The 26,693-nt window shown below is 41.1% G+C and overlaps 1 protein-coding gene across 1 annotated transcript; it reads right to left on the bottom strand.

Annotated features, from left to right (window-relative positions):
• Nucleotides 1-773: 773 nt before the first annotated feature.
• On the bottom strand, nt 774-25,938 carry klhl15 (kelch-like family member 15). The gene is made up of 4 exons (XM_067992745.1): nt 25,705-25,938; nt 23,959-24,083; nt 10,950-11,661; nt 774-4,860 (listed from the first exon to the last, which is right to left on the bottom strand). Exons 1-4 carry the CDS (start codon nt 25,708-25,710, stop codon nt 3,751-3,753), a joined length of 1,953 nt encoding a protein of 650 aa, XP_067848846.1. The 5' UTR covers nt 25,711-25,938; the 3' UTR covers nt 774-3,750.
• Nucleotides 25,939-26,693: the final 755 nt, after the last annotated feature.

Genomic DNA, 26,693 nt, shown 5'->3' with positions numbered 1-26,693 from the left:
TAGGGTTTCCAGTATTTAGAATGCAGGGTATTATTGTTTCATTCCTGATTGGGATTTGTGTTATCTGAACAGAATGAAAATTCCACCCTATCACTTTTGTAGCAAATAACATCTTTATTTTACACAGAGCACCTTCATCAATTTAATGTAAAAGACATATCGCAGGCAAATTTATAAGCCACTTTTAAAAAAGAATTGTTACCTTATGTTTGTATTTTATTAGTGTTAGTGAAATAAATATTGACTTCAACATTTATTTTATTGGATGGAGGAAGGGGGTTAATTGGTTTAAACCAAAGAACTATAAATACAACAAATTACAAAAAAACTGTGTGTTGAACAATTTGGCCAGCTTCTGTTGAGTGAATACCCATTGTCACAAAATTCTAAATGTACTCATCAGGACATCACTGAAATACTCATGATTGGATTGCATGCAGTAGATTTTCATGAGTTGAAAAGTGTAAAAGCACTGCACACATCATGTACAATTCATTTTATCCTGTACTCAGTCATTCCATAATCATTTGAGCACTGCCGCATTTGCAAACAAGCATCCCAATATCACGTATGTCCATTGATACATTAATAAAATAGAAAATACAAATATATTTATTTGCCCTCAAACTGACAGAAATTAGGGTAAGCCCACTAACGCCACTTTTGGGATTCTTTCCTGCATTACTTATAAAAGGAATTAAGGCACTGCTTGTTGATAGAAAGTAGTTTCAGATGTTCAAATACTTGAGTAGAATTGACAAATAAGGGAATCCTTTTTAAAAGTCAACTCTTTTATTTAACACTTTTTACATTTTTTACAAATATCTTCAGCTTTAAAAAGTCACAAAAGATTTTTTGCACTGATTAGGTGGGTATTTGAATATTTTGTATGTTGTACTGCAGTGTGGTTCCAACTTTTCTGGTGAGGTTATACAGTTAATATAAATAATAAGACATGAACATTCAGTCAAATAGTTAACACGTGAATGCATTTCAAATGCTGATACCTGCTTTTGTTGGCCGAGGTGGACATCAACACCAACAGAACAGCTGCTCTATGACTCGACAATGAACGGAAACGAGTAGGCTTTAAGTGGGAGAATAAAATCTAAAAATATTGTTACTGCATTTAAGAAAACTATAATTCCTTTTAACTACACTGCTTTAACTACACTGGCTGCATTGGTGAAATGGTCCAAAACCAGCCCAACATTTATGATTTACATAGTCTGTTTCAAATGTAGAAAAATGTCCCTTTTACATAAAACCCTGACAATGCATTACAGAAATTTAGGTTTGCTGTGCTTTTCAGTGCCTCAATTTTAGTCACAATAGAACAAAATGATTTACTGTAAGAATCCTTGCAGACTGGTCTTAACCTCAGACTTACTTTGTGAACACAGGCACTTAAAACCCCTGGGACAACAGTCTGAATGCCCAGTTTCTTGTAGTTACCAAAACTTTCAGGAAAATAAGGAACTAAGAACCTTCCCTTTGCCTATTGCAAGATTTTTAAATTCAGGTTATTTGTTAAAACCCAGATCAGGGCATATGACTTGTACACAAATAGTGTCATCCCGTTAAGAGTGTAAAGTTTTCAGACACAAAAATGTCATCTACATATATTTCTGTACGACACAAGCTCTCCCCTTATGACTGTAATCGTTTTCATGAATTGGTTTAATTTCTTCCATCCCCACCCCACAGACTTTTCTCGCATCTTTATTATAAATTAGCCTCATCTTAAGGCTTCAAATAAAAAGCAGACTACTCAGTATAGGGAGTTGTGTTTAAAAAAAAAATCAGTGATAATTTGTACATTATGCAGTCTAGTAGATGGCCCTTTATTAGTGGAAATGGAATTTATAAAACAAGCAAAATGGCTGCTGGCAAAAGTGCTCCTCACTGAACTGGAACACGTACATTGTAAAGTGACGAGGTTGTGTTACAGTGACTACAGTCACCTATACAGGATTGATGAAGACAACTTGTTGATTTATAGATGGCATCTTGTAACTGTGAGGTCTTAAATTTAGATCGCTTAATTGCTACAACAATGGCGTATGTCAAAGTGATGATAAATCATCGGTTTTTAAATATTTTAATTTTCTGTAGCACAAACTTTCAAGATTATAACTAACTAAATACACTTTATTTGGAAGCTTGATGCATCCACTTTGCCCGCAGTGAAAAATAAGATTCAGTATTTACATTGCAACATTTTTTACACTTCCTGATTTTTTTGTCCCTTTACAATTTTTTGAAAAGTCTACTAGTTTTCCTACAATCAAATCCATGACTTACTTTTTTTTTGGTTTCCAGAATGGTTAAAATGATAAATGTGTCCAATATTTTTAAATAAGCTTTGTGCATCACAAAGAGAAATAAAAAGTGTTACAAATGTGCAAGAAAAATTGATCAGTCGCTGGAAAAGCTGCAAGTAGAGTTTACTGTTCATTCTGGAATATATTGATGGCATGGAGATGGTACTAAAATATACATTTATGTGCATTTTGAAAAACAGTTTGTTCCTAGAACAGAACATTTTTTCTTTTTAAAAGAGAAGCCTTTCCAGTGTTATCACCACTCAAACACAATACAGTTCATTTCAACTCAAATCAACATGGGTCTTGTTTACCCGACTCCTGTAATTCTAATTTATCCTATTATCTCAAACCCCTCATTCACACAAAGATGAAGTTTTAAACATACAAAAGACATTGCAGTGACCGAATGAAGGATTTCCCAGCAACCCTTTCTTAAATTAGTTCGTACTGTCGGAGCTAGAATAGTCGGAGGATACAATTCACGCTGGAGTTTTGGTTTCCAGGGCTGTCCTTTGGAAACGCTCTTAAAAATATAACTTTTACATTACAAATAAAGTTAAAAACAAAAAGATTCTATTCATGTGAAAGCTTATGAAAAGTGAACACACAAAACTTATCTGTTAAGCACAGGATTATACACAGGAGGAAATTCAACACTTCCTTCAAAAGGTTTTCATTTTCCCCCCAAAAATCATTGATTCACTCTGCTAAAATACCCATAGCTCCTAGATTGCATCTTTTTCTCCATGCCCCCCTCCAAAAATAGCTAACCTGTCCGGTTCTTGTGAACTCTAAGGCCTCCTGCATTAAACTAACTGCAGAATGGAGTCTTTTAATAATGCTGCTGTTTTAAACAGTTTGTTTTTTGATGGATGCATAATTCTGAACCAGATTGATCAGACAGTGAAAGATAATAGGGGAAACTGGATTACAAATTCACGAGAAATAAAATTTTAGTGGAAAGACCAAAGTAGTTGATTAAAGTATAAACAGGAGAGGAAACTAAAAGGTAAAACCTAATAAATGATAAAAGTGGTCAGCAATTCAGATAAATCTAGGAAGCTCTCCAGAAATTGTACCAATTACTAAGAGTGCCAGGCTGAGGATGCAAGGGTATCAATGGGCAATGTGTCAATTATAAATGTAAACTTCCCCATTAATAATTAAAAGTTTTTAAAGTTACATGGTAGACAATTAATGAATCTAAAATCTATAATAGATTTTGACAAAGACTACACAGAATAAAACTAAACAAAAAAAAACTCTGAACTGCACAAAGATGTACACAGCTTCTTCTTTTGGCATCTTGTATATCGAGGGCAATAGCTTTTCAATACTGCATAACTTGCTCTCACCCCACTGCTTTAAAAATCTACTCTGTTTCCCCTCCAGTTGATTAGTGTAATGTAGCCAAAGCCACGTTTTAGGTACATCGCCGAACATGTTCCAATATGAAGTCAGGAAAGTAAAGGCTGCAGACTTGCAGGCCGTCCAGCTTACAAGGCATCCTTGGATATTCATCTTCTTTCCATTTATTTTCTTCTGGATCGAAGGTGAGTATGGAGTCACTGTACTGACCATTGTAACAAAGGCCACCAAGGACTATTATCTGCTTTTCAACAACTGCCACTCCATGTCCACTTCTTCCTATGGGCATTGACGCTAGGATAGTCCACTGATCAGTATCAGGATTATAAACTTCTGTAGAGGGACAGCCTTGAGACTCAAAAGATGCCCGTAAAATTACACACACCCCGCCAAATACATAGAGTTTCCCATTGTGGGCTATCATTTTATGAAAGCAGCGTGCATAATTCATTTTGGCCTTGTTCTCCCAGCACGTTGTAACCACTTGCGTTCTCCTTGTCCGCTGTTCTACAGTCCCTTCTTTACTGGGATCAAATACACATACTTGTTTGGAGGTTGAGGAGGACATTATGCCACCAGTTATGTAGAGCTTATTGTTGAGAACTGTTCCTTCATGGCCATATTTATTGACTGGATATGGATCAATGAATTCCCATTTGTTTTGTGTGATGTCGTAACGTTCTGTTGAGTAAAAGGTTTCGTCTCTCGTTCTCCCTGCCACAGCATAAATGTATTTTCCAATGATGCCAACAGCAAACTCAGATCGGGGGACAGACATGTCCGACATTCTCAACCAGGAATTCTGTCGGGGATCATATCTGAAAACTTTAGAAGAGGCATGAAATTCGCCATCAGGACCCAACTCTTCCCCTCCTAACAGAAACACAAAGTTGTTCACTACTGCTAGGCAGTCAGGTCGCAGCGGTACTTGTGGACCCTCCAGTTCCCACCAGACCCTGGGCCTGTGCAGGAGAAGAATCTTGCTATTCACCATGCTGTGTCCAATCATTCCTCGGAAAACTGCAGTCTGTGCCTTGGCAGAGCGAATGCGATTCGATTTCATCTCCAGGAGAGGCTGTTGATTAATGTTCTGAAAGTAACTTAAAGCCTGCTCAACCTCAAAACGCAGCTGCCGAGAGTAGCGATAAAATTCAGATGGTTTTACCTGAGAAGAAATGAGAATATATAATAAAATGGTGACAATTTGGCAATAGGAAAGATTAACTTTAAAAAGCAAGAATACTTCTGCTCTAGTCTTCAAATCAGTTCTGGTTGTCAACCCCAATGTAGTTAGTGTTTACAACAAGAAGTTCTTGTCCAAGAAAAGGACCAACTGCAACAATCAATATCAAAAGCTCTAGACTTAATGGTTGGGCAATTTTAGGCCAGACCACAACAGGCACTTTAGCTTATCAACATTGCAATCCAGCCTTCACAGCAATAGTAATACAGTGTAAATTACATACAAGTACAATCAGCAAGTAGTGACGTAAAATCTAATTACACAACTCGCACTTTACCTCAGTCTGTTTAATAGGGTGGAGCTCTGTCACAGAAAGCAAAAATTTCAGGTTGCTACTTTCCCCAAGTACTTTACAAATGAATATGATCAAAGTGTGATAAAAGATATCCAGCAAAACTTAATGGATACTGCACCATCTCATTGGGAAAAATCACTGTGTAGCTGGATCAAGATGAATATCTTCAGCAAGCTAAACCTCAGCAACTGCGATATTTTAGTTTCATTGTTAACTTTGCAGCCATGCTTTGTTCTTAATGATTTAGTTATCAAGTTACTATGCTACAGGGAGGACAACATGGAATTTGCCCATTTATAAAAAAACAATCAAATATCCGACCACCTCCAACTTAACCTGGATATTTAATACTGCAGGGACTGGAAGAGCATTTAAGCAGCCTCACTTAAATATAAGGCGCTCAATATGTAATTGTTTTGATGCCACAATCATTAACTTTTCCTTCAGAAGGTACAGCAACAATTATTTTCAACCGCATGGATTCCAATCCCAACTGAGAGGCCATTTAAAGTGCATGTTGATTACCCTTTGACGTTTGCACAAACTGATGATATCATCCAGGATATTACATTTCACAGACTGTAGGTCAACATTGGACCTCATTTGGAGATTACGTGACGACTCTTTGTACCATACTGCAATAATCTGGGGGGAGGAAAGAGAAGGGGTGGAGTATTGCAACAAAAAACAACTCCACACATTAACCTGTACTAGCTACTGAGAGTTAATACAAAGAAAATAGAAACTGTACTGCATAGTGGGTCTCTTTTTTACTAATTGTACATAACCTAGGACTTCATTATTACACATTTCAGTCACGTACTGCAATCAGCACACCCCCTCACTATAATAAATACAAAGTGCCCTGTGACTGCAATGAAACCGTAGGAATATAGTTAGAATTCAGGAACCAGTTTATGAGAAGAAAAGTCATTTCATGATGGCATGTTTCTTCCACAAGAAATCATTCAATTCACAAAAAAACTTCATACAGTTCTTTATTACCCAATTCCTTATCGAATAAGTAAAAAGTTGAGTTTTAAATTTTTTTTTTAAGAAAACAGTGCAGGTATGGACAGATTTTCCATCTGACCCTCTATGTAATGATTGGCAAAGTAACACTCTCAACAATACCTTGTGTAAAATAATGTTTAATACAATTAAGGAAACTATCCAGAATGTGACGATCATACAAAGACACACAAGTCTCATTGTAAGTGGAAAATGTATCATTGCACTTATATTTTCTCCCATTAATTTTCTTCCTCCTCTTCTGATGGCAGGGACTTGCACTGGGGAATGGTTCATAGGCACCAGCAGCCTTCCTGCAACTCACCCAAGTGTACATCCTTCACAATAAGCTAAGATGGCGAATCCTGGCAAACTATTTGACCATAGCAGCATCACAGTTAAGACAAGTTCTGTCCTCACCTGACTTCCATGTGAACACACTTTCCAGCAAAGGGAACTTGATAGTGATCAAAAGCTGAAGCCTTGGTTGATATTTCCCATCCCTTGGCTGGGGACACCAGTGTCCAGGGAACAAACTGGGGATGTTCCTGATCTGTGGAGATCACCCTCACGCCATATGGAAAATTTACAAATTGAGCTCACATATTTGTTCTTTAAAAAATAAACTTTTAGAAGCACCCCAACATTTGTTTCCCCTAACCAATACTCTCCGTCTGAAGTAAAGTGTCAGAGGGCAGCCGAAACCTTCTCTTACTCTTAAGAATTTAAAAATATGGTGCAGGCATCATAGAACCTTGGAATTCTCAATTATTAGCCCACTTAAAAGTTTTCCACAACACCTGCATGGCAATCCCCAAAAGGATGAGTCACATGTATAAGGTGTATTAATATCTCGAGAGATGAGGTTTACTGCTTGCAAGAAAACAAAAGCAGATTAACCATTTAATCTCAAATCAGTTGCAGATCTGTAATGTAAAGGAGACCATGGAAAGCACTGTCCCAAGTATTCAATTCATAACAATAGAGTTGATTCTTCAAGAATATTTATTTCAGCACCAAGCCATTCTTAGCATGCCTGGCTTTGGAAGTAAATCAATAAAGTACACAAGTCCCAGTAAGTCTAGTAAAACATTTAACCTGAGGTGACAAAACCCAAGTTTAAAAAGGACCTTGTTCATAGATCAATTAGAAGCAGTACTTTTTTTTGGGGGGGTGGGGGAAAGAGAGGAGAGGAAAAATTAATTTTAAAACTGCAGTACACTATCCAACCTACTTCGTTACTTAAATAACAGCTCAAATGTATTAATAGGAAGAATTTGTCTGTAGTGCTGCATATGGTTTTCACCAAGCTCACGCCTAATCAGGTCATGCAAATGATATTGCAAAATATGGGCATCCAAAATGGAAGGAAGTTGGTAGAGAGTCAATGCTGGCCATTTACAGCTGGAATAAAAATAAAGCAAAGGATCTTTCTGTATTAGCATAGATGGACAGGAGAGAGTCCAGGAAAGTTGGAATTGCTGGTTTCTGTAGAATTATCATTTTGTTGCAATTGAATGCACGATAGTATAATTCATAAAAAGATGAGATTGTGAAAGTGTGAAAACTCTGAACTAGTGTAGCTAACCTCATGCTACTGTGGTATACTACTTATAATTTAACTTAAGTGCACCAAGTTGCAGCATTTTATGTGGGGGAGGAAAAACAAATTTTTGAAGCATTTTAGCAGATACAAAATTAAAATGTAGCATTAAATAATTCTCCTCTTCTCAAAGTAAAAATGGTGAGATTTTTAAAAATTCCAGGTAGAATTTACCTGTGACAATGCTTGAAGTTACCTGGTCAGCCTCACGTGGAGCTACCTCTTGTACTTCACGTTTTGCCAAGGTCGATCAATTGATTAATTCAGGAGGAAGGGAGGAGAAAAAGAAATCAAATAGCAAAAAGATCCTCCACAATAATTCTGAGAAAAGTTCCAAATTAATTAAGATTTAAAAACTATGGTATCATGTCTTTCTTCCTTAGAGTTATGGCCAATCATATTACACAGTCAGCGCAAATCAGCACATTGTGCTCCAATCGTTCTTGCAGCTTTTGTTTTATTTACACTCGTTATGTACAAATAAATGCACCAAGACTTACAGGTTAGGTCGGTATCCCCAGTACAAATGCTCTCCGCACTTTGTTGTGTGCTAGGAGTACAGGTCCACGCCACACGGGCTGGTGTGTTACTGCAAAAGGTGAGCTGTAATAGAGTAAAAGTGTGTGACCTGTCCCTTCCCTCCCCGCACCAAAAAAAAACAAAACAAAACACCAAACAAAAACAAAAAACACATCTATTTTGCTCAAGAAAGTTTCTGTAATTATTTCAACATCACAAATGTGTACATTTTCACATATAAGATGAATGGCAATTACAGTCACTAACACTGCTTCCTTCATCTCCACTTCACCAAGTCACAACTTAGAAAAACAGTGGCTGTAACATGTGCCATCTACTGATTACTACAGTGGAACCATCTTAAGCTCAATTCTCATCTGCCTGAGAAAATTCTGGGCTTTATCCAATCGTTCTCCGTTGTTTTTGGTTGGAATGAAAAAGTATATTGCAGCGCCTACTTTCTGCAGACAAGTGTTATCAGTTCACTGTGAATGCTGTACAGCATCTGACTAGAAACATCTAGTGAGCTCTAAAGGCTACAGCAGAGTTTATCAAAGCCCAGGGCCTATGGCAGCTGGAGGTCATTATCAAACAGCGCCACTAGATGTAATGTTAAAGCAGCAAATTCATCTATATGTTATGTACATCAATCAATTTAACACAACTGGATGTATAGCCAAGAAAGTGCTGTGTAAGTCATTTGATTACAAGTGGTGTTGTTTGGGCTATCGGCTCTTCAGCTGCCAACAGCTGATAACGCTGGTCTAAAAGGACTGACATAAGATAGTACTTAATTTGAGAATCAAAATGGTTCTGTACATGGATTACAAAACTTTGAATGGGATTGGATCTCCTTAGAACTAATCTTCAGTTTTATGTGGTGCAGAGCTCAAGGCACTGGAAGAAGAATATTATGAGTGGGCAGAGGGAAGAAGGGAGAGTGCAGGCACAAATTCCCACTTTACTGCATCTCTGATTATAGTCATGCTGCTGATAATTCAAAGAGATGGAGGAGAAAATTTAGAAGCATGCTCAGAGCATTCCTCTGGTCTCCTAGCAAGTGCCTCCACAGCAGCTCTTGCACACCTATACACATGGTTGCAAAAAATGCATGGCCTGGGAGAGAAAAATAGTTGATCTTAAGTGTGCTCCACTGTATTTCTTGGCTACAAGAATTATCACATTTACAGAAGTTATAATCAATTGCAATCAATCCGCACAAACGTTGGGAGACATAACAGGACATTTCCTGCTGATGTGGAATTGTATTAAATTGTGTGTGCACAGATTTGAATAAACTCAAGTGCAGAAGGCTACACAATTCTCCTTTACAGGGGAATGAACCCTATCAAGAACTGCCTGAATTCAAATCTCTTGGGCTTTCTATGTTCATTTAGTTTCTCTAAATTCATGATGACTATGACATACACAAATACAACAGCTTCTGCACAGTTTGCTGATGTGCTTTCTGTTCCAAACAAAGTATCTTGACAGTCTCGTGGTGCAATGTGCGAGGACAAAAATTTCTGTTCAAATCCAATCACGTTGACGCCTACTGCATGGACCCTGTTGGGTCTGAGTTTGAACAAGAGGATTTTGAACACAAACACACTTGGACTCCCTTCCCATAGGTGCACTCTAAGAAAAGATGACAGGACCACCACCAAACTGCAGGAGAATAAAGCAAAACTGTGAAATGACTGCTGGAGAGCAATGTTCTTTTGAAAAGTTAGAAAAATAATTCTAGTTCAGCTGATTTCACAAAAGTTATAAGTAATGCCAGTCACCCCCTGAGTCTGGATAACCAATCATAGCTTAGTGATAGCCCAATTCTATAGGGATATTTTGTTCTGAACATCAGTCATGTAAACTGGTCCTTTGACTCTTAGTCCCTAATTATGTGTCTTTCCGTCTTCCTCTGTTAATACTATCTTGTACTATCTCCTGGTACAGGTGGATCCAGGACCAGTTCCACGTGAAGTGGAGACTACAGACCACCAGTGACCAAAAGGCTCGCTAGAATCTGCTTGTCACAGAATCCAAGGTGTTTGTACTACCATTCACAACCAAGATTGCATCAGAAATGGGAACGACTCTAGTTTGAAAAGGAGAAGTATTAAAGCAGAGCTTTAGAGCTTTTACTATAAAAGCTTAATATAATGGTTTGCATTGGGATAACTTTCAAAAAGCTACCCCCCTCCCCAAGTATATTGAGAAATCAATTCTATGAAATACTAGACCAAAGCATTTTTATCTAAATTCGTGTTTTATCAAAAAAGCTTTTACATCACAGTACTATATGACACACAACAAAAATTTAAGGTAAACTATGTTTTTCATAAATGTCATCATAACATTCCCTCACCCCATGATACAAGAATCCTGCATAATCAGCAATAGCATAAAGCAAGAGCTAAAAAGTGAAGGAAGAAGCAAAGGAGGCAAAGAGTCACTACTAACTATTATAACAGATCAACCAGCGAAAGCAAAGAGTAAATGGATCCTGACTGATACTTTCCCCACAGCACACTCAATGGTCTAGCTAAGTGTCGAGCCTTGGTTGCTGCTTTCAAACATACTAACCTTTTCCAAAACGTTTGTCGTATTCATCAGACAAAACCTGACATTCTGAACAATGGCATCTGTGTGCCTCCAGCGGCTTCTGTCATGTCGCAGCCAGGCCTGCGCAGCCTCAAAGAGCTCAATCTCTGGGAATCGGCTCAGTTGATCATTCTCCAAACATGACAAAAGCTTTTCAACACTCAAGTATGACAGAAAGTCAGCTCGGGACATGAGTGGCACGAAATTCTCTAGCAGGAACTTGTCCAGTTGCTCTTGGATACCGTCTATATTAACACTGAAATCATCCAAGAGTCGCATGATTTCTGCACAGTTGTCCAAGCAGATTTTTGACAACAGGAAAGAACAGCAGAATTTCACCACTTCAGTCAATTGGACATACATGGCTGCCTGCAGGATCTCATGGACAGTGCTCATGTTCAGTTCAATGGAACCATAATACATAAACTGAAGGACATGACTAAAGCCTGTTGGAGTGAGTCCCTTAAGGTGAATCTTGTTCTGGTCGCGCTCCCTCATGTCAGCTGTGAACATTATTCGAAAATAGTCACTCTGCGTAGCCAATAGTGCCTTGTGAGCCTGGAACTGGTGATCCTCAATTACTAGGGTGACATCGAATAATAATCCCTCCTCATACAGGGTTTTAAACCCTGAAGAAACACAGGAGTCATGAACAGAAGAGTTGTACACATCCACGTTTCCTGCCATCAATACCCTGAAACAGTCAAAAGGATGAATCTTAATACGGATCAAGATAAAATGAAAACATTTAATTTTAAAGAATGTACAGAATTACTGGCTACAAGTGCTCACCCCGGCTGCCACTCCCCCACGCCCCCCAACGTACAACATAAATATTAACCATTGCATATTTATAACTTCTAAAGTTGCCCAAAGCTCATGCTAATAGCTATATTTTAGAAATTTGACATCTACAAAAGCAATTCTGCACCGGCTGTGTTTTTAAACACAAATCTTATTGCCGTTCTCAAAGGCTTAACGTCAGCAGCTAGTTAGATTATCAGACACCAAAATAAATTAATTACAGTAACAGAAATGTTACTCAGATATCCACCTATAGACAATGTATTGCTTAATTCAACCAAACTGCAAGACCCGATTTTATTTTTCCGATCTTCAATAAATTTCTATCCATGATGTTGCATTAAGATTTAACTTTTTAGTGTTTATACTGCTCACTACCGATATCAGTTTGTATTTATACTGCTCACTATTGATATCAGTTTGTATTTATACTGCTCACTATTGATATCAGTTTGTATTTATACTGCTCACTATCCATCAGTTTGTATTTATACTGCTCACTATCCATCAGTTTGTATTAAACTGCTCACTATCGATATCAGTTTGTATTAAACTGCTCACTATCGATATCAGTTTGTATTAAACTGCTCACTATCGATATCAGTTTGTATTAAACTGCTCACTATCCATCAGTTTGTATTAAACTGCTCACTATCGATATCAGTTTGTATTTATACTGCTCTAAATCGATATCAGTTTGTATTAAAGGAACCTGGGTGTCCTTGTACACCAGTCACTGGAAGCAAACATGCAGGTGCAGCAAGCAGTTAGGAAGGCAAATGGTATGTTGGCCTTCATTGCAAGTGGATTTGAGTACAGGAGCAAGGATGTCTTACTGCAGATATACAGGGCCTTGGTGAGAACACAATTGGAGTATTGTGTGCAGTTTTGGTCTCCTTACCTAAGAAAGGATTTACTTGCCATAGAGGGAGTGCAGCGAAGGTTCACCAGACTGATCCCTGGGATGGTAGGACTGTCATATGAGGAGAGATTGAGTCGGCTTGGCCTGTATTCACTCGAGTTTAGAAGAATGAGAGGGGATCTTATTGAAACGTATAAAATTCTGACAGGGCTAGACAGACTGGATGCAGGGAGGATGTTTCCCCTGGCTGGGGGGGTCCAGAACGAGGGGTCACAGACTCAGGATACGGAGTAGGACATTTAAGTCTGAGATGAGGAGAAATTTCCTCACTCAGAGGGTGGTGAACCTGTGGAATTCTCTACCACAGAAGGCTGTGGAGGCCAAGTCACTGAATATATTTAAGAAGGAGCTAGACAGATTTCTAGACATAAAAGGCATCAAGGGGTACGGGGAGAGCGCGGGAATATGGTATTGAGATAGAGGATCAACCATGATCATACTGAATGGTGGAGCAGGCTTGAAGGGTTGAAAGGCCTTCTCCTGCTCCTATTTTCTATGTTTCTATGCTCACTATCGATATCAGTTTGTATTACACTGCTCACTATCGATATCAGTTTGTATTACACTGCTCACTATCGATATCAGTTTGTATTACACTGCTCACTATCGATATCAGTTTGTATTACACTGCTCACTATCGATATCAGTCTGTATTACACTGCTCACTATCGATATCAGTTTGTATTACACTGCTCACTATCGATATCAGTTTGTATTACACTGCTCACTATCAACAACAACTACTTGCATTTATGTAGTGCCTTTAACATAGTAAAACAGCCCAAGGTGCTTCATAGAAGCGATTTTCAAACAAAATTGGACACCGAGCCACATAAGGAGATAACAGGACCAAAGAGGTAGGTTTTAAGGAGCGTCTTAAAGGAGGAGAGAGAGGTAGAGAGGTGGAGAGGTTTAGTGAGAGAATTCCACAGCTTAGGACCTAGGTAGCTGAAGACACGGCTGCCAATAGCGGAGTGATTAAAATCAGGGATGCGCAAGAGGCAAGAATTGGAGGAGCGCATAATTCTAAAAGGGTGGTAGGGCTGGAGGAGGTTACAAAGATAGGGAGGGGTGAGGCCATGGAGGGAACTGAAAACAAGGATAAGAATTTTAAAATCGAGACCTTCCCGGACCGGGGGCCAATGTAGGTCAGCGAGCACAGGGGTGATGGGTGAACGGGACTTGGTGCGAGTTAGGATACAGGCAGCAGAGTTTTGGATGAGCTCAAGTTTATGGAGGGTGGATATTAGTTTGTATTTATACTGCTCACTATCAATATCGGTTTGTATTTATAGTGCTTACTATCGGTATCAGTATTTATAGTGTTTACTCTCAATCAGTTTCTATTTATACTGCTCACTATCAACATCAGTTTGTATATTTATAGCAGTCGCTATCCGTGTCAGTGCCCACAGCGGTCGCTATCCGTGTCAGTGTTTATTATCGGTATCAGTGTTTATTGTGATCACTATCGGTATCAGTGTTTACTATCGGTATCAGTGTTTATAGTGATCACTATCGGTATCAGTGTTTATAGTGATCACTGTCAGTTTCGGTTTTTGTTACTAGTATAAATTCTTCTCGAAACCAATAGTCTGTAACTAGCCCGAAACAGCTAACTGGGTTTTGAGGTGTGTTTAGAATCCAATGAAATCACAACAATGGGAAATCAGTCAACTTCAGTTCCACCCCTGCTTTTGGCCAGCCCAGCACAGCACCAAGATTAACACACAGTTAACAGCAATTAGCATATCACCACTGCTCTCGCTTTTCATTCCAAACTTGTTTTTTTTTTCAATATTTAGTACAACACAACAAACACATACATCATTTAAAAAAGGGAGAGGTGTTACCATCAAATGACTAAAACTGAATACTTTTAGACATAGGTTTCAAACCCTTAAAGCAAAGCTTGTTAGCTAATCCTCTGATGTGCTCATCTATTCAGCCACAACAACTCGCATTTATACAGTGCCTTTATAGTAATGAAACATCCCAGGGCGCTTCACAGGAGCGTTATCAAACAAAATTTCACACCGAGCCACATAAGGAGATATTAGGACAGGTGACCAAAAGCTTGGTCAAAGAGATCGATTTTAAGAAGCGTCTTAAAGGAGGAAAGAGAGGTAGAGAGATGGAGAGGTAGGGAGGGAATTTGAGCTTAGGGCCTGGGCAGCTGAAGGCATGGCCGCCAATGGTGGAGCGATTAGAGAGATAGGAAGCGGCGAGGCCATGGAAGGATTTGAAAACAAGCACAGGGGTGATGGGTGAATGGGACTTGGTGCAAGTTAGGATACGGGCATCAGAGTTTTGGATGTGCTCAAGTTTATGGAGGGTGCAAGGTGGGAGGCCAGCCAGGAGAGCATTGGAGTAGTCAAGTCCAGAGGTAATAAAGGCATGCATGAGATTTTCAGATGAGCTGAGGCAGGGATGGAAACGGGCAATGTTATGGAGGTGATATTCTGAAGGGGCCACTCCCTCCGCAACACCCTAGTCCACTCTACTGTCATCCACTCTCCTCCCCAAGGCACCTTCCCGTGCGAGCGCAGGAGATGCAACACCTGCCCCTTCACCTCCTCCCTTCCCACCGTCCAGGGCCCAAACACTCTTTTCAGGTGAAACAGTGGTTTACTTGTACTTCTTTCAAATTAGTATACTGTATTCGCTGCTCTCAATGCGGTCTCCTCTACATCAGGGAGACCAAACGCAGATTGGGTGATTGCTTTGCTGCACACCTCCGCTCTGTCTGCAAGTGTGACCCTGACCTGCCGGTCGCTTGCCATTTTAATTCTCCATCCCACTCCCTCTCTGACCTCTCTGTCCTCAGCCTCTTACACTGTTCCAATGAAGCTCAACATAAGCTCGAGGAACAGCACCTCATCTTTCGTTTAGGCACTTTACAACCTTCCGGACTCAATATGGATTTCAATAACTTCAGATCATAACCCCTGCTCCCATTTTTTCGGTCAGCTAGTGCAGGTAATGGTTCTACTGCTGCCATTTACAGCCAATCCTGATCAATCTTTTGTTTCTTAACCTGTCCCATTACCACCTTCCTTGCCTTGCACCATCATCCCTTTTGTCATTTAATCACTCGTGCCCTCCACCCTATCACAGACCTTCCCTTTGTTCTTTCCTCCCCTCCCCTCCCTCCCCTCCTTTTCCTGGCTCTGTACTTGCTCAAAAACTTTAACTCTCTTAACCTCTTCCAGCTCTGACGAAAGGTCTTTGACCTGAAACGTTAACTCTATTTCATTCTCCACAGATGCTGCCTAACTTGCTGAGCTTCTCCAGCATTTTCTGTTTTTATTACGGAGGTGGAAGTAGGCAGTCTTGGTGATGGAGAGGATATGAGGTCGGAAGCTCATCTCCGGTCAAATAGGACACCAAGGTTTCGAACGGTCTGGTTCAGCCTCACACAGTGGCCAGGGAGAACGATGGGCTAGGGTACGGGGTCTTGGCGGGGGTCGAAGATAGTGGCTTTGGTCTTCCCAATATTTAGTTGGAGGAAATTTCTGCTCGTCCAGTAATGGATAAGAGGATAAGCAGCATGACAAATCAGAGGCAGTGAAGGGGTTGAGAGAGGTGGTGGTGAGCTACAGCTGGGTGTTGTCAGGGTAACAATTAAACTGATGCATAACTACATATCTCTGTCATATTCAAATTAAAATAGACCGTTCCTTATTCACTGCTATTTAAGGCAAGCGATAACTAGGCAAGAGGCTGAACTGTTGCTTTTTCCACAGAAGAGTTCTTTTTGCACGTATTGGGGTAGATTTTCATCTTCAATGCCTGGGCAGTGACCTGGCAGATTGGATTGCCCGCCTGATTGTACTCCATTCAAATCAACGGCATGATAATTAGAATGAAAATCAGGCGGGTGCTATAACGAGCAGGTGATTCACTCCGCCAGATTACTGCCTGGGTGAAGATAAAAATCTATCCATTGAAACCAGTAACATTAGGGAGCCTGTCATGCACCTTTCTACAATGTACTGAAACTTAATTACAGGACAGATGCCAAAGAGGGAGTTACAATGTAACAATTTCATTGAGGTCATTAACTGCTCTTTCATGATTTATCATCCGATTAAGAGGGAATTCCTACCTTGAAAGCCCCACCGCCTATTTTCTAAAGGAAACACTCTGCGTGTCATTCAACAATTAAGCAAAGTTTGTATTTTTTAATATAAAAAAAGCTTAGTAGGAGACTATATTTTCCTTTTCAACTTTCTTCCTACTCTTCTGAGGGCATTGACTCTGTGGGGGACTGATCTATGGTCACCCTCTGGATCCTCTCTGAAGTGGCCGTTATTCATGTATCAGCTTCAATAGTGAGTCAGTAGGCTATTCAACCATGGGTGCATAATAGCTAAGCCTGATCCATACTTCACCCAGTCGCAACACTGCACATTTCCAACAGGGCTGTTGAGCAGTGATAAAACGCTGGAACCCAGCTTACTTTTCGCTCCCTAACCCAGGGGCGTTGAGCCAACTGTAGCGCTTTTAGCACTGCCCTAGTCAAGATCAGCAAACTTACCACAGATCAGGAATGCGACCTGGCAGCTAGTATCTGAATCACAGGCTTATCACAAGTCTAAGTTGACGAAACTGAGTTTTTGATTCTTTGGCCAGTAATTTCAGTTGAAATTTAATCCAGCTTCTCATTTCAGGGGCCTGACAAAAGTTTGCCAAGAATTCAGCTAACCCAGTTAATGACGACTTAGCAGGGGTTTCATTAGAAGCCAGCAACAGTACAACTTCCCCATCCACTCAACTCACTGGCCATTGTCATGACATTTTATCCCGATTTAAAGACAATGCATCCTTTATGCATCTTCCATGCGCTATGTATTCAGGCTATTGTTTTTCTGAAGTTTCCTCCTATTTCATACCTTAATGGAACCTGCAAATTATGATTTAATTTGACTCCACTCACTTCCTCCAAATAAAAGGTGTCGCTATGGGAACCCGTATAGGTCCCACCTATGCCTGTGTTTTTGTGGGATACGTGGAACATTCCTTGTTCCAGTCCTGTTCAGGTCCCCTCCCTCACCTCTTTTTCTGGTACATTGATGACTGTATCGATGCCGCTGCCTGCTCTCACCCCGAACTGGAAAATTTCATCAACTTTGCTTCCAATTTCCACCCTTCACTTGCATTCACATGGTCCATCTCCGACTCTTCCCTTCCCTTCCTTGACTTCTCTATCTCCATTTCTGGGGATAGGCTGTCAACCTATATATTATAAGCCCACCGACTCTTACAGCTACCTTGATTACACTTCCTCCCACCCCGCTCCCTGTAAGGAGTCTATTCCCTTTTCCCAGTTTCTCCGTCTCCGTCACATCTGTTTTCACGATGCCACCTTCTGCACCAGTTGTGTGCAGTTTTGGTCTCCTTACCCAAGAAAGAATATACTTGCCATAGAGGGAGTGCAGCGAAGGTTCACCGGACTGATTCCTGGGATGGTAGGACTGTCGTACGAGGAGAGGTTGGGTCAACTCGGCCTGTATTTACTTGAGTTTAGAAGAATGAGAGGGGATCTCATTGAAACATATAAAATTCTGACAGGACTAGACAGGCTGGATGTTTCCCTGGCTGGGGGTTCCAGAACGAGGGGTCACAGTCTCAGGATTAGGGGTAGGACATTTAGGACTGAGATGGGGAGAAATTTCTTCACTCAGAGGGTGGTGAGCCTGTGGAATTCTCTACCACAGAAGGCTGTGGAGGCCAAGTCACTGAATATATTTAAGGAGGAGCTAGATAGATTTCTAGACACAAAAGGCATCAAGGGGTATGGGGAGAGAGCGGGAATATGGTTTTGAGATAGAGGATCAGCCATGATCATATTGAATGGCGGAGCAGGCTTGAAGGGCCGAAAGATCTACTCCTGCTCCTATTTTCTATGTTTCTATGTTTTAGTCAGGCGCAGTAAGATGCCTCCGTTATTGAAAAAAAAAACTATGGATCTGCTCTCTCATTTCAGCCAGTCCTGGCTTCCAACTCTGTAAATCAGAAAGTTGTTAAATGCATAAAGAACTTTTTACCTTTTAATATTTCACTAAGTGCCAATTTTAAACCTGAACGTTAAAATAAATTAATCCAGTGACAAGAATGTCACAGGGTGGAGCAGAATGAGAATCAATAAATAAAAATTGCAATTTACCTATGAGCAGAAAAAAGCCTTAGTCTGATCCTAAACTGTGACAAACATCAAACACCGCTTCACCAGAAAAAGAAAACAACAGCAAATCTGCTGCAATTTTAATTATTAAACAGATGAAATCCTAGCCAGGCCACTACAAACACCGAGAAGAGCTTTTTGGCTAGTAGAATAAGATGAATGAGTTGACCTCAGCTTGCCTCCATTCGTTTTCTATGGAAATTGTCTTTATATTTTTCTCCCGTTTTCTAAAAAGGGGTACATGTCTGCATTCTGTTACTGATGCACAATGGTTTTACGCAGAGAAGCAGGGCAATTTTTCTGGAGGAAAATAAGCTTTCACTGTCGTTAAAGTTGAAATTTAACCATTCAGCATGGGTGTGTTTTCATTCTTTCATGAATAATAATTACGCAATGCTGCAGTACCTCGATCTCCATTTTTACAACAACTTGTATTTATATGGCACCTTTAATGTAAAAGTCTCAAAGCACAAGAAAAACTGCCGCTGATCTAGGAGAGGTCTTTAGGACGGGTGACTGAAAGCATGGGTCTTGAGATTTTTTAATAGGTGAGAAAGAGTTGGCCAGGTTTAAGGGGAGAGCTTCAAAATGTAGGACCGAGGCAGTTTAGCACTGCCACTAATGTGGGAGGAAAGGAGGTAAATGCATAGAAGGCTGGAATCACAGGAACATGGCATTTGGGAGAAGATAAAGGGTTTGAGAAGATTGCAGAGATAGGATGGGGAAATAAGATTAGCACTCACCTTGCCAATATAAATGACTGCTGGCCTGGCAGACTGATGTAGGCTTCTTAAAGCTAGTTTTCCATTCCCAAAATTAAGTCAAAATTTGTGATTTTTCTTGGAAGCAGCACTTATATTTAGCTACATTTAACTCCCAGGACTAGTTTCTTTTGATATAGAGGGTGTCATTCCTGCATATTAATATTGTTTCTTTAGCACACTTTCATACAATATTGGAGCAGGCAGCAACAACAACAACTTGCATTTATATAGGGCCTTTAACGTAGTAAAACATCCCAAGGCGCTTCACAGGAATGTCATCAAATAAAATTTGACACCTTGGTCAAAGAGGTAGGTTTTAAGGAGCATCTTAAAGGAGGAGAGTGAGGTAGAGAGGTTTAGGGAGAGAATTCCAGAGCTTAGGGCTTAGGCAGCTGAAGGCACGGCCACCAATGGTGGAGCGATTAAAATCAGGGATGCGCAAAAGGCAAGAATTGGAGAAGCGCAGAGATCTTGGGGGGGCTGTAGGAAGTTACAGAAATTGGAAGGGGCGAGGCAGTGGAGGGATTTGAAAACAAGGATGAGAATTTTTAAATGGAGGTGTTCCTGGACTGGGAGCCAATGTAGGTCAGCGAGCACAGGGGTCATGGGTGAACGGGACTTGGAGCGAGTTAGGATATGGGCAGCAGAGTTTTGGATGAGCTAAAGTTTATGGAGGATGGAAAATGGGCAACCGGCCAGGAGAGCACTGGAATAGTCAAGTCTAGAGGTAACAAAAGACATGGATGAGGCTTTCAGCACCGCTATAAGAGTTGTTCTCTCACCTCAAATCCTGCACCCCTGAACCAACTGTGCTCCTAACCTAACTCCCAGCACCCACTGTTCAGTTGCTGCGAGCCTATCATAATCAGGAGGGGCTAGCTTCAATTTCCAGCCAGGCCAGCCCTCCCTACTGCCAGGATGGGTGTGCCTGCAATTACCAAGTTTGTAATTTCATGACTAAAGTGTCCCATAGTGGGTATCGCAGCCAAACCTAATCCGGACAGTCCTCATTCCACAAACACACTTCCAATAGGGATCACTGAATAGCATTTGGGAGTTGGAATCCCAGCTGATTTTTCTCTTCCCAGCCTAGGGTTGTTTAAGCCCTGGCTGTGCCTCTGCTGGATATTATCCAACTCAGCATAAGCAAGGTATCGAACCTCAGACCTTCCTGGTATATAACCATATAGGACCACACTGGATGGTGCAGTTACTCTATTGAGCCATCTGTAAACCTTGCTCAAAAAGGTTTTGTCAGCAATCTGAAAATGATTTCTAAAAGACAATCCTTTACGCAATTGAAAAATAACCTGTTAGCACCTATAGGTGGGAAAAAAAAGCAAACTTCAACTCTGACCCTCAATCTTCCCTGTGGCCCTTGTTACTCAGTAATTAACTGCCTAGTGCTGCATGAATGTCAACTGTGATTTAAACCAGTTTTCCCTTCTTGTGGGGATGCTCCTCACCTTCACCCACAACTCCCTGAGGGGTGAGAATGACTGGGGCTGATGATTCAATGCACCGGGAATAAATCCATCGCTTTCCATTGGTGGTGCAAAACATACTACAGCCCCCTGTGGGGAAATGTGAAATTCAACCAGCCTACCAAGCAATCCTTGTCCTACAACTGAACTACATGCTCACAATTCAATGCCCCTTCCACAGAACCAGAGCAGCCTTTTTGCTATTTAATACTGGCCTAAAGCAATTTCTGTTTTGCACACATCACTGAAATGTCACTCTCTATTGAACATTGCTACAATTTAATTTCATGGATAATCTTATCTAGATTGTTCCACTAATTGTATTTCAAAACAAGCTGTAAAGTCCAGCTCTCCTATGATGCCCAAAACTACACACATTACTCTATTTCTAATCATGTCTTGAACAGATTCAGCATCATAACATAGAAAATAGAAGCAGGAGTAGGCCATTCGGCCCTTCGAGCCTGCTCTGCCATTCAAAATGATCATGGCTGATCCTCTATCTCAATACCATATTTCTGCTCTCTTCCCATACCCCTTGAAGCCTTCTGTGTCTAGAAATCTATCCAGCTCCTTCTTAAATATATTCAGTGACTTGGCCTCCACAGCCTTCTGTGGTAGAGAATTCCACAGGCTCACCACCCTGAGTGAAGAAATTTCTCCTCATTTCGGTCCTAAATGTCCAACCCCGTGTCCTGAGCCTGTGACCCCTCGTTCTGGACCCCCAGCCAGGGGAAACATCCTCACTGCATCCAGTCTGTCTAGCCCTGTCAGAATTTTATATGTTTCAATGAGATCCCCTCTTATTCTTCTACACTCTAGTGAATACAGGCCGAGTCAACCCAATCTCTCCTCATATGACAGTCCTACCATCCCAGGGATCAGTTTGGTGAACCTTCGCTGCACTCCCTCTATGGCAAGTATATCCTTTCTTAGATAAGGAGACCAAAACTGCACACAATACTCCAATTGTGTTCTCACCAAGGCCCTGTATATCTGCAGTAAGACATCCTTGCTCCTATACTCAAATCCTCTTGTAATGAAGGCCAACATACCATGTGCCTTCCTAACTGCTTGCTGCACCTGCATGTTTGCTTTCAATGACTGGTGTACAAGGACACCCAGGTCTCTTTGTACATCAACATTCCCCAATCTATCACCACTTAAATAATACTCTGCCTTTCTGTTTTTCCTTCTGAAGTGGATAACTTCACATTTATCCACATTATACTACATCTGCCATGTATTTGCCCACTCACTCATCTCCTTGTTTTTGTACTTAATGTCCCAATATATAAAGCCAGAATCCCATTTGTCCTCATTATGACCTTTCCCAACCTGCTTTTAAATATCTGTGTGCATCCATGCCTAGACCTCTCTGCTCTAATTCATTGAGAATTTTACCGTTTTAGGGTATATTTCCATTCTCCCTTACTACTTCACATTTACCTACATTGAGTTGTATTTGTCACATATAAGTAACTCCTCTCCCTAATTAGTTTTCTCCTGTAGTATTTTGCATTCTTCCTCACAGTTTGCCTAATTTGGAATCCAGCAAATTTTGCCAATGTCCAAATTATCTATGCATATGGAGATCAAGAAAGGTCCGAACACAGGCCCCCGGGGCATGCCACTAGCTATACCTGGGCAATCCAAGAACCACCCATTTACTCCTACACTCTGCCTCCTATCTTTTAGCCATCCATGCTTGGTGCACTTTATCTTTGAGAGAAAAGCACAAATCGCACCCTACCACAATAAGCCTTTCTTCACCTGAATGATACCAGGGCTAAAAGGGTTAAATTATGAGGACAGGTTGCATAGAATAGGCTTGTATTCCCTTGAATGTAGAAGATTAAGGGGTGATCTAATTGAGGTGTTTAAGATGATTAAAGGATTTGATAGGTAGATAGGGAGAAACTATTTCCTCTGGTGGATGAGTCCAGAACAAGGGGGCATATCCTTAAAATTAGAGCTAAGCAGTTCCAGGGTGATGTCAGAAAGCACTTCTTCACACAAAGGGCAGTGGAAATCTGGAACTCTCGCCCCAAAAAGCTGCTGAAACTAGGCCAATTGAAAATTAAAAACTGAGATTGATAGACGTTTGTTACGCAAGAGCATTATGGGTTACGGAACCAAGGCAGGTAGATGGAGTTAAGATACAGATCAGTCATGATATAACTGAATGGCGGAACAGGCTTAAGGGGCTGAATGGTCTACTCCTGTTTCTATGTTCTTTTTTAAAAATCTAAATTATATATTTATATACCCATAAGGAAGTTTGATGGCATACTAGCAGACTACCAAGTGTTAAACATAGATCTGTGGCCAGATTTCCCGGATATCCACCTTAGGGAGGCATTACCCAACAGGAAGGAGGAATACCTCTTTTTAAAAAAAATATTTACCTCTGCGCCTTCAAGTGACAGAGATAGAGATCTCAAAATAGGCAAGGGAGTGGTGCACTGTTAAGAATTATTACATAGACCTTCCGTATCTTATACATAAAAATAGTATATTTACTGTACCATTCTTGCATGCTTATTGACAAGATTTGGTAATTTATAGTTTATTAATTTTCGACTGACTCAAATGTTTAACCATAGGTAGCTGAGTAGCAAGGCAACACAGCATCTACCTTACAGCCATGGCTATAGCTCGAGCAGTGCCCACCTGACACTGCCATACCCATATGACACTGCCAAGAGGTGAGGAGCAAGTAAACATCATCAGTTCTTGGCCAGGCTGCTAGTAAGAGAAAGTCTTACTATGGTAGGAAATGACACACCATTCTCATCGAAAGAGGAAATATCTGACATAGTCGTCTCACCCTGCTGCAATTGCACCTTCTGTTGGATGAGTGTGGAGTGACATTGACGGAATTCGTGAGGAAGTCCGCAGACCAGACCGTCCTGTGCTCCTGCCCAAAGGAGGCTCCACGCTAGCAAGCGGCTCCTACATAGAAGAGAGAAAATTAAAATAAGTTTGAAGATTTTTTTTTTTTACTTCCATTCAAATGACTACCCCCTAATGCTTATTACTGTAGAGAGAAAGCCTAAAAGGAAATATTTAGGTTTTTTCCTGCTTTCCCAATTTTCTTCCTCTTTCCTCATATTGGTTTCATAGATTGCTGCAGCCATCTCATACCTGGCTCAATGAACCATTTTTTGTATCTTAAGCTGAAATTTTCTGGCAGGCTATTAAATTGTGGGCAAGCTCAATTCTACCCTTACTTGACATCCAAACATCCACTATCCAAGAGGAGTCACTGGACAATGATCAGACGCAACACTGAGTTTGTTCACCAAAAAAGGCCACTATACTGCCCTGCTTGAGATCAGTTAGCTCAACACAAACAGGAGTCCTTACTGTGAGGTGTTTTACCCTAAACTATCAGGAAGCCCAAAGGCTACACTTCTTAAAACCATTTTACATTTGTTAAACCAAAGCTATGAAGAAACAATTCACAATGTAACCACTAAGCACTACAATGATTAAAGCCTAAGAAATGATAATCAATTAATATATTTTGATGTTTTGAAGCAGGCATGCCCAAACTGCGGCCCATGGGCCACATGACTCACATGTCCTGCCAACTTAGTTCTATTTCTGTTTATATTTCATACCCATTGGTTTGCTCTGTTTGAATTTTGCGGGGCTGGATATCTGAAAAAGATTGTGCGAAGTACTGTTACCCTACTGGTGAACAAATCTTAAATCAGAATACTAAATTCAACAGCTTGTGATATTATTAACAGGAACACTGATTTAAACTTTATATGTGGACCAAGATGCTCCATAGAACACACCCAAGCAGCCTAGGTCAAAAAACATGGACCCTCGTACTATAAAGACAGCAAGTGCTACATTCAAAAACATTTAACCATTATTGCAATCTGAAGAGTTACACTACAATACTAACTACTGTTCTCAACATTAGCCAAGGTGATCCTTGTAATCTGAAAATTCAAAATTATATTTGAAGTATAGGAAGTTTTAAATAGCCTGTGATCACAGTGCCAGGTTGTACTGTACTTCACCATGAGACCACAAAAATAGTGGAAATGTAATTTCTGCATTTATTGGTCTAAAACATTTCTTCTGCATTTTTAAAAAGATTTATTTCAACACAGTAAGTGTATTTAATGGACCTCAGCCAAGGGATCACCTGTTCGTAAATCACCTAATGTTTTTTAAAAAAAGATTTAAACAGCCAACCCCAATAACTTTCGTTTAAAAATACATGCAGTAAATTAAGTGACCCACAGACGGCTTCAGTCAGGGTGAAAGTGCTTGTCCATGAACAAACTCAAGTCTCCAAGTTTGACCCCCGCCTCCACCATCCCTCTCGCGTCAGGTTTTTAACACCAAAATTAGAAAATAAACAGGAGCTTTGCGCCCCCGGACACGCACTCCAGGGGGCAGGGATTCACTTTAAGGCAGCCGGGATGATGCGGACTGTTTTAAATGAAAGCGAACGTCCCTTAATCGCACTCCAGTAACGGTTAAGGCTGATAAGAGGAGCACTTCCCGAGTCGGTGCAGCCGGCTCCCGATCCCCTCTGCCTCTCACTCACCAACATCTGTAGCCGCCGCTCCGCACTCACAACCCAACCCGCTCTTTAACTGCAGCTCATGGGGGGGGGCCCCGGCGCTCTCTCCTCTCCACGCTCGACCTCTTTCGGCACTTTGCCGCCAATGAAGTTGACGCCGTTTCCCCCCCACCCCCTGAACTCAGTGTCAGCTCCGACCGACCGCCGCCATCTTCTCCTCCACCGACCTGCGCTTCCAGCGGCGCTTGACGTCACTTCCGTCAAACGGACCAAAACAACGCAAACCACTTCCGGGTGGAGCTATTCCCACGGGATCGGGGGGAGGAGTTGAAAGTTCAAACCAACCGTCGACGAAGGCCGAGGGTCTCGCTGCCGCTTCGAGGTGTCAACGTCGTGGGAGTGGAGGAGCGACAGAGATACAGGCCGTCCCGCAGCCGCTCGGCAGGAGGAGTTTGACCGTTTTGATGGGAAACCCTATGGGGTTTTGGAGCGCGCGGGTTTGCAGAAGCAACGCCGCTTCTCGCAGGCGGGCTCGCATCTGACATAGCCCCGGGCTGGGGGACTCCGGACTGGGGGGCTCCGGGCTGGGAGCCCTTGGTTTCGGGCTGGGGGGCTCCGGGCTGGGAGCCCTTGGATCCGGGCTGGGGGATTCCGGGCTGGGGGCCCTTGGATCCGGGCTGGGGCTTCATCCTCTGCGCCAAAGACGAAACGTTAAGAGCAGCGCAGTTTTGCCAAGCTGATTAAAATGTGGAGCGGCGTTTACTTTAAGGTTTTTTACTGCATCATTTTAGCTTAAAATGGCTGATGGTCGCTCAGCCGCTATTTGTTATTAATTATTGGGCGAAATTGCTGGACGTTGCGCCGTTAGAATGACGCGTTAACGTCGCAAGCCATTAAAAATTCGCAAAATATCCAGCAATTTGCTGAATTAAAGAAATAAGCCATGAGTTTCTTTCCATCCTCCGCAAGTTGCTGGACGATTTGCTCAGCTGTTACCCTCGCCAAAGCCGATA

This window comes from Heptranchias perlo, chromosome 11 (assembly GCF_035084215.1).
Source record: "Heptranchias perlo isolate sHepPer1 chromosome 11, sHepPer1.hap1, whole genome shotgun sequence".
Taxonomy (NCBI): Eukaryota; Metazoa; Chordata; class Chondrichthyes; order Hexanchiformes; family Hexanchidae; genus Heptranchias; species Heptranchias perlo.
The sequence above is the reverse complement of the archived record's forward strand: the minus strand, read 5'-3'. Positions and strand labels throughout refer to the sequence as shown.

Bases quoted from the DNA above. Each gene is read 5' to 3' on its own strand.
- klhl15 (XM_067992745.1), bottom strand. The intron at 11,662-23,958 runs GTGAGACGACTA...TGACTGTTTCAG, and splicing joins GAAGGTGCAATTGCAGCAGG to GGTATTGATGGCAGGAAACG. The intron at 4,861-10,949 runs GTTAGTATGTTT...ATTTCTTCTCAG, and splicing joins CGACAAACGTTTTGGAAAAG to GTAAAACCATCTGAATTTTA.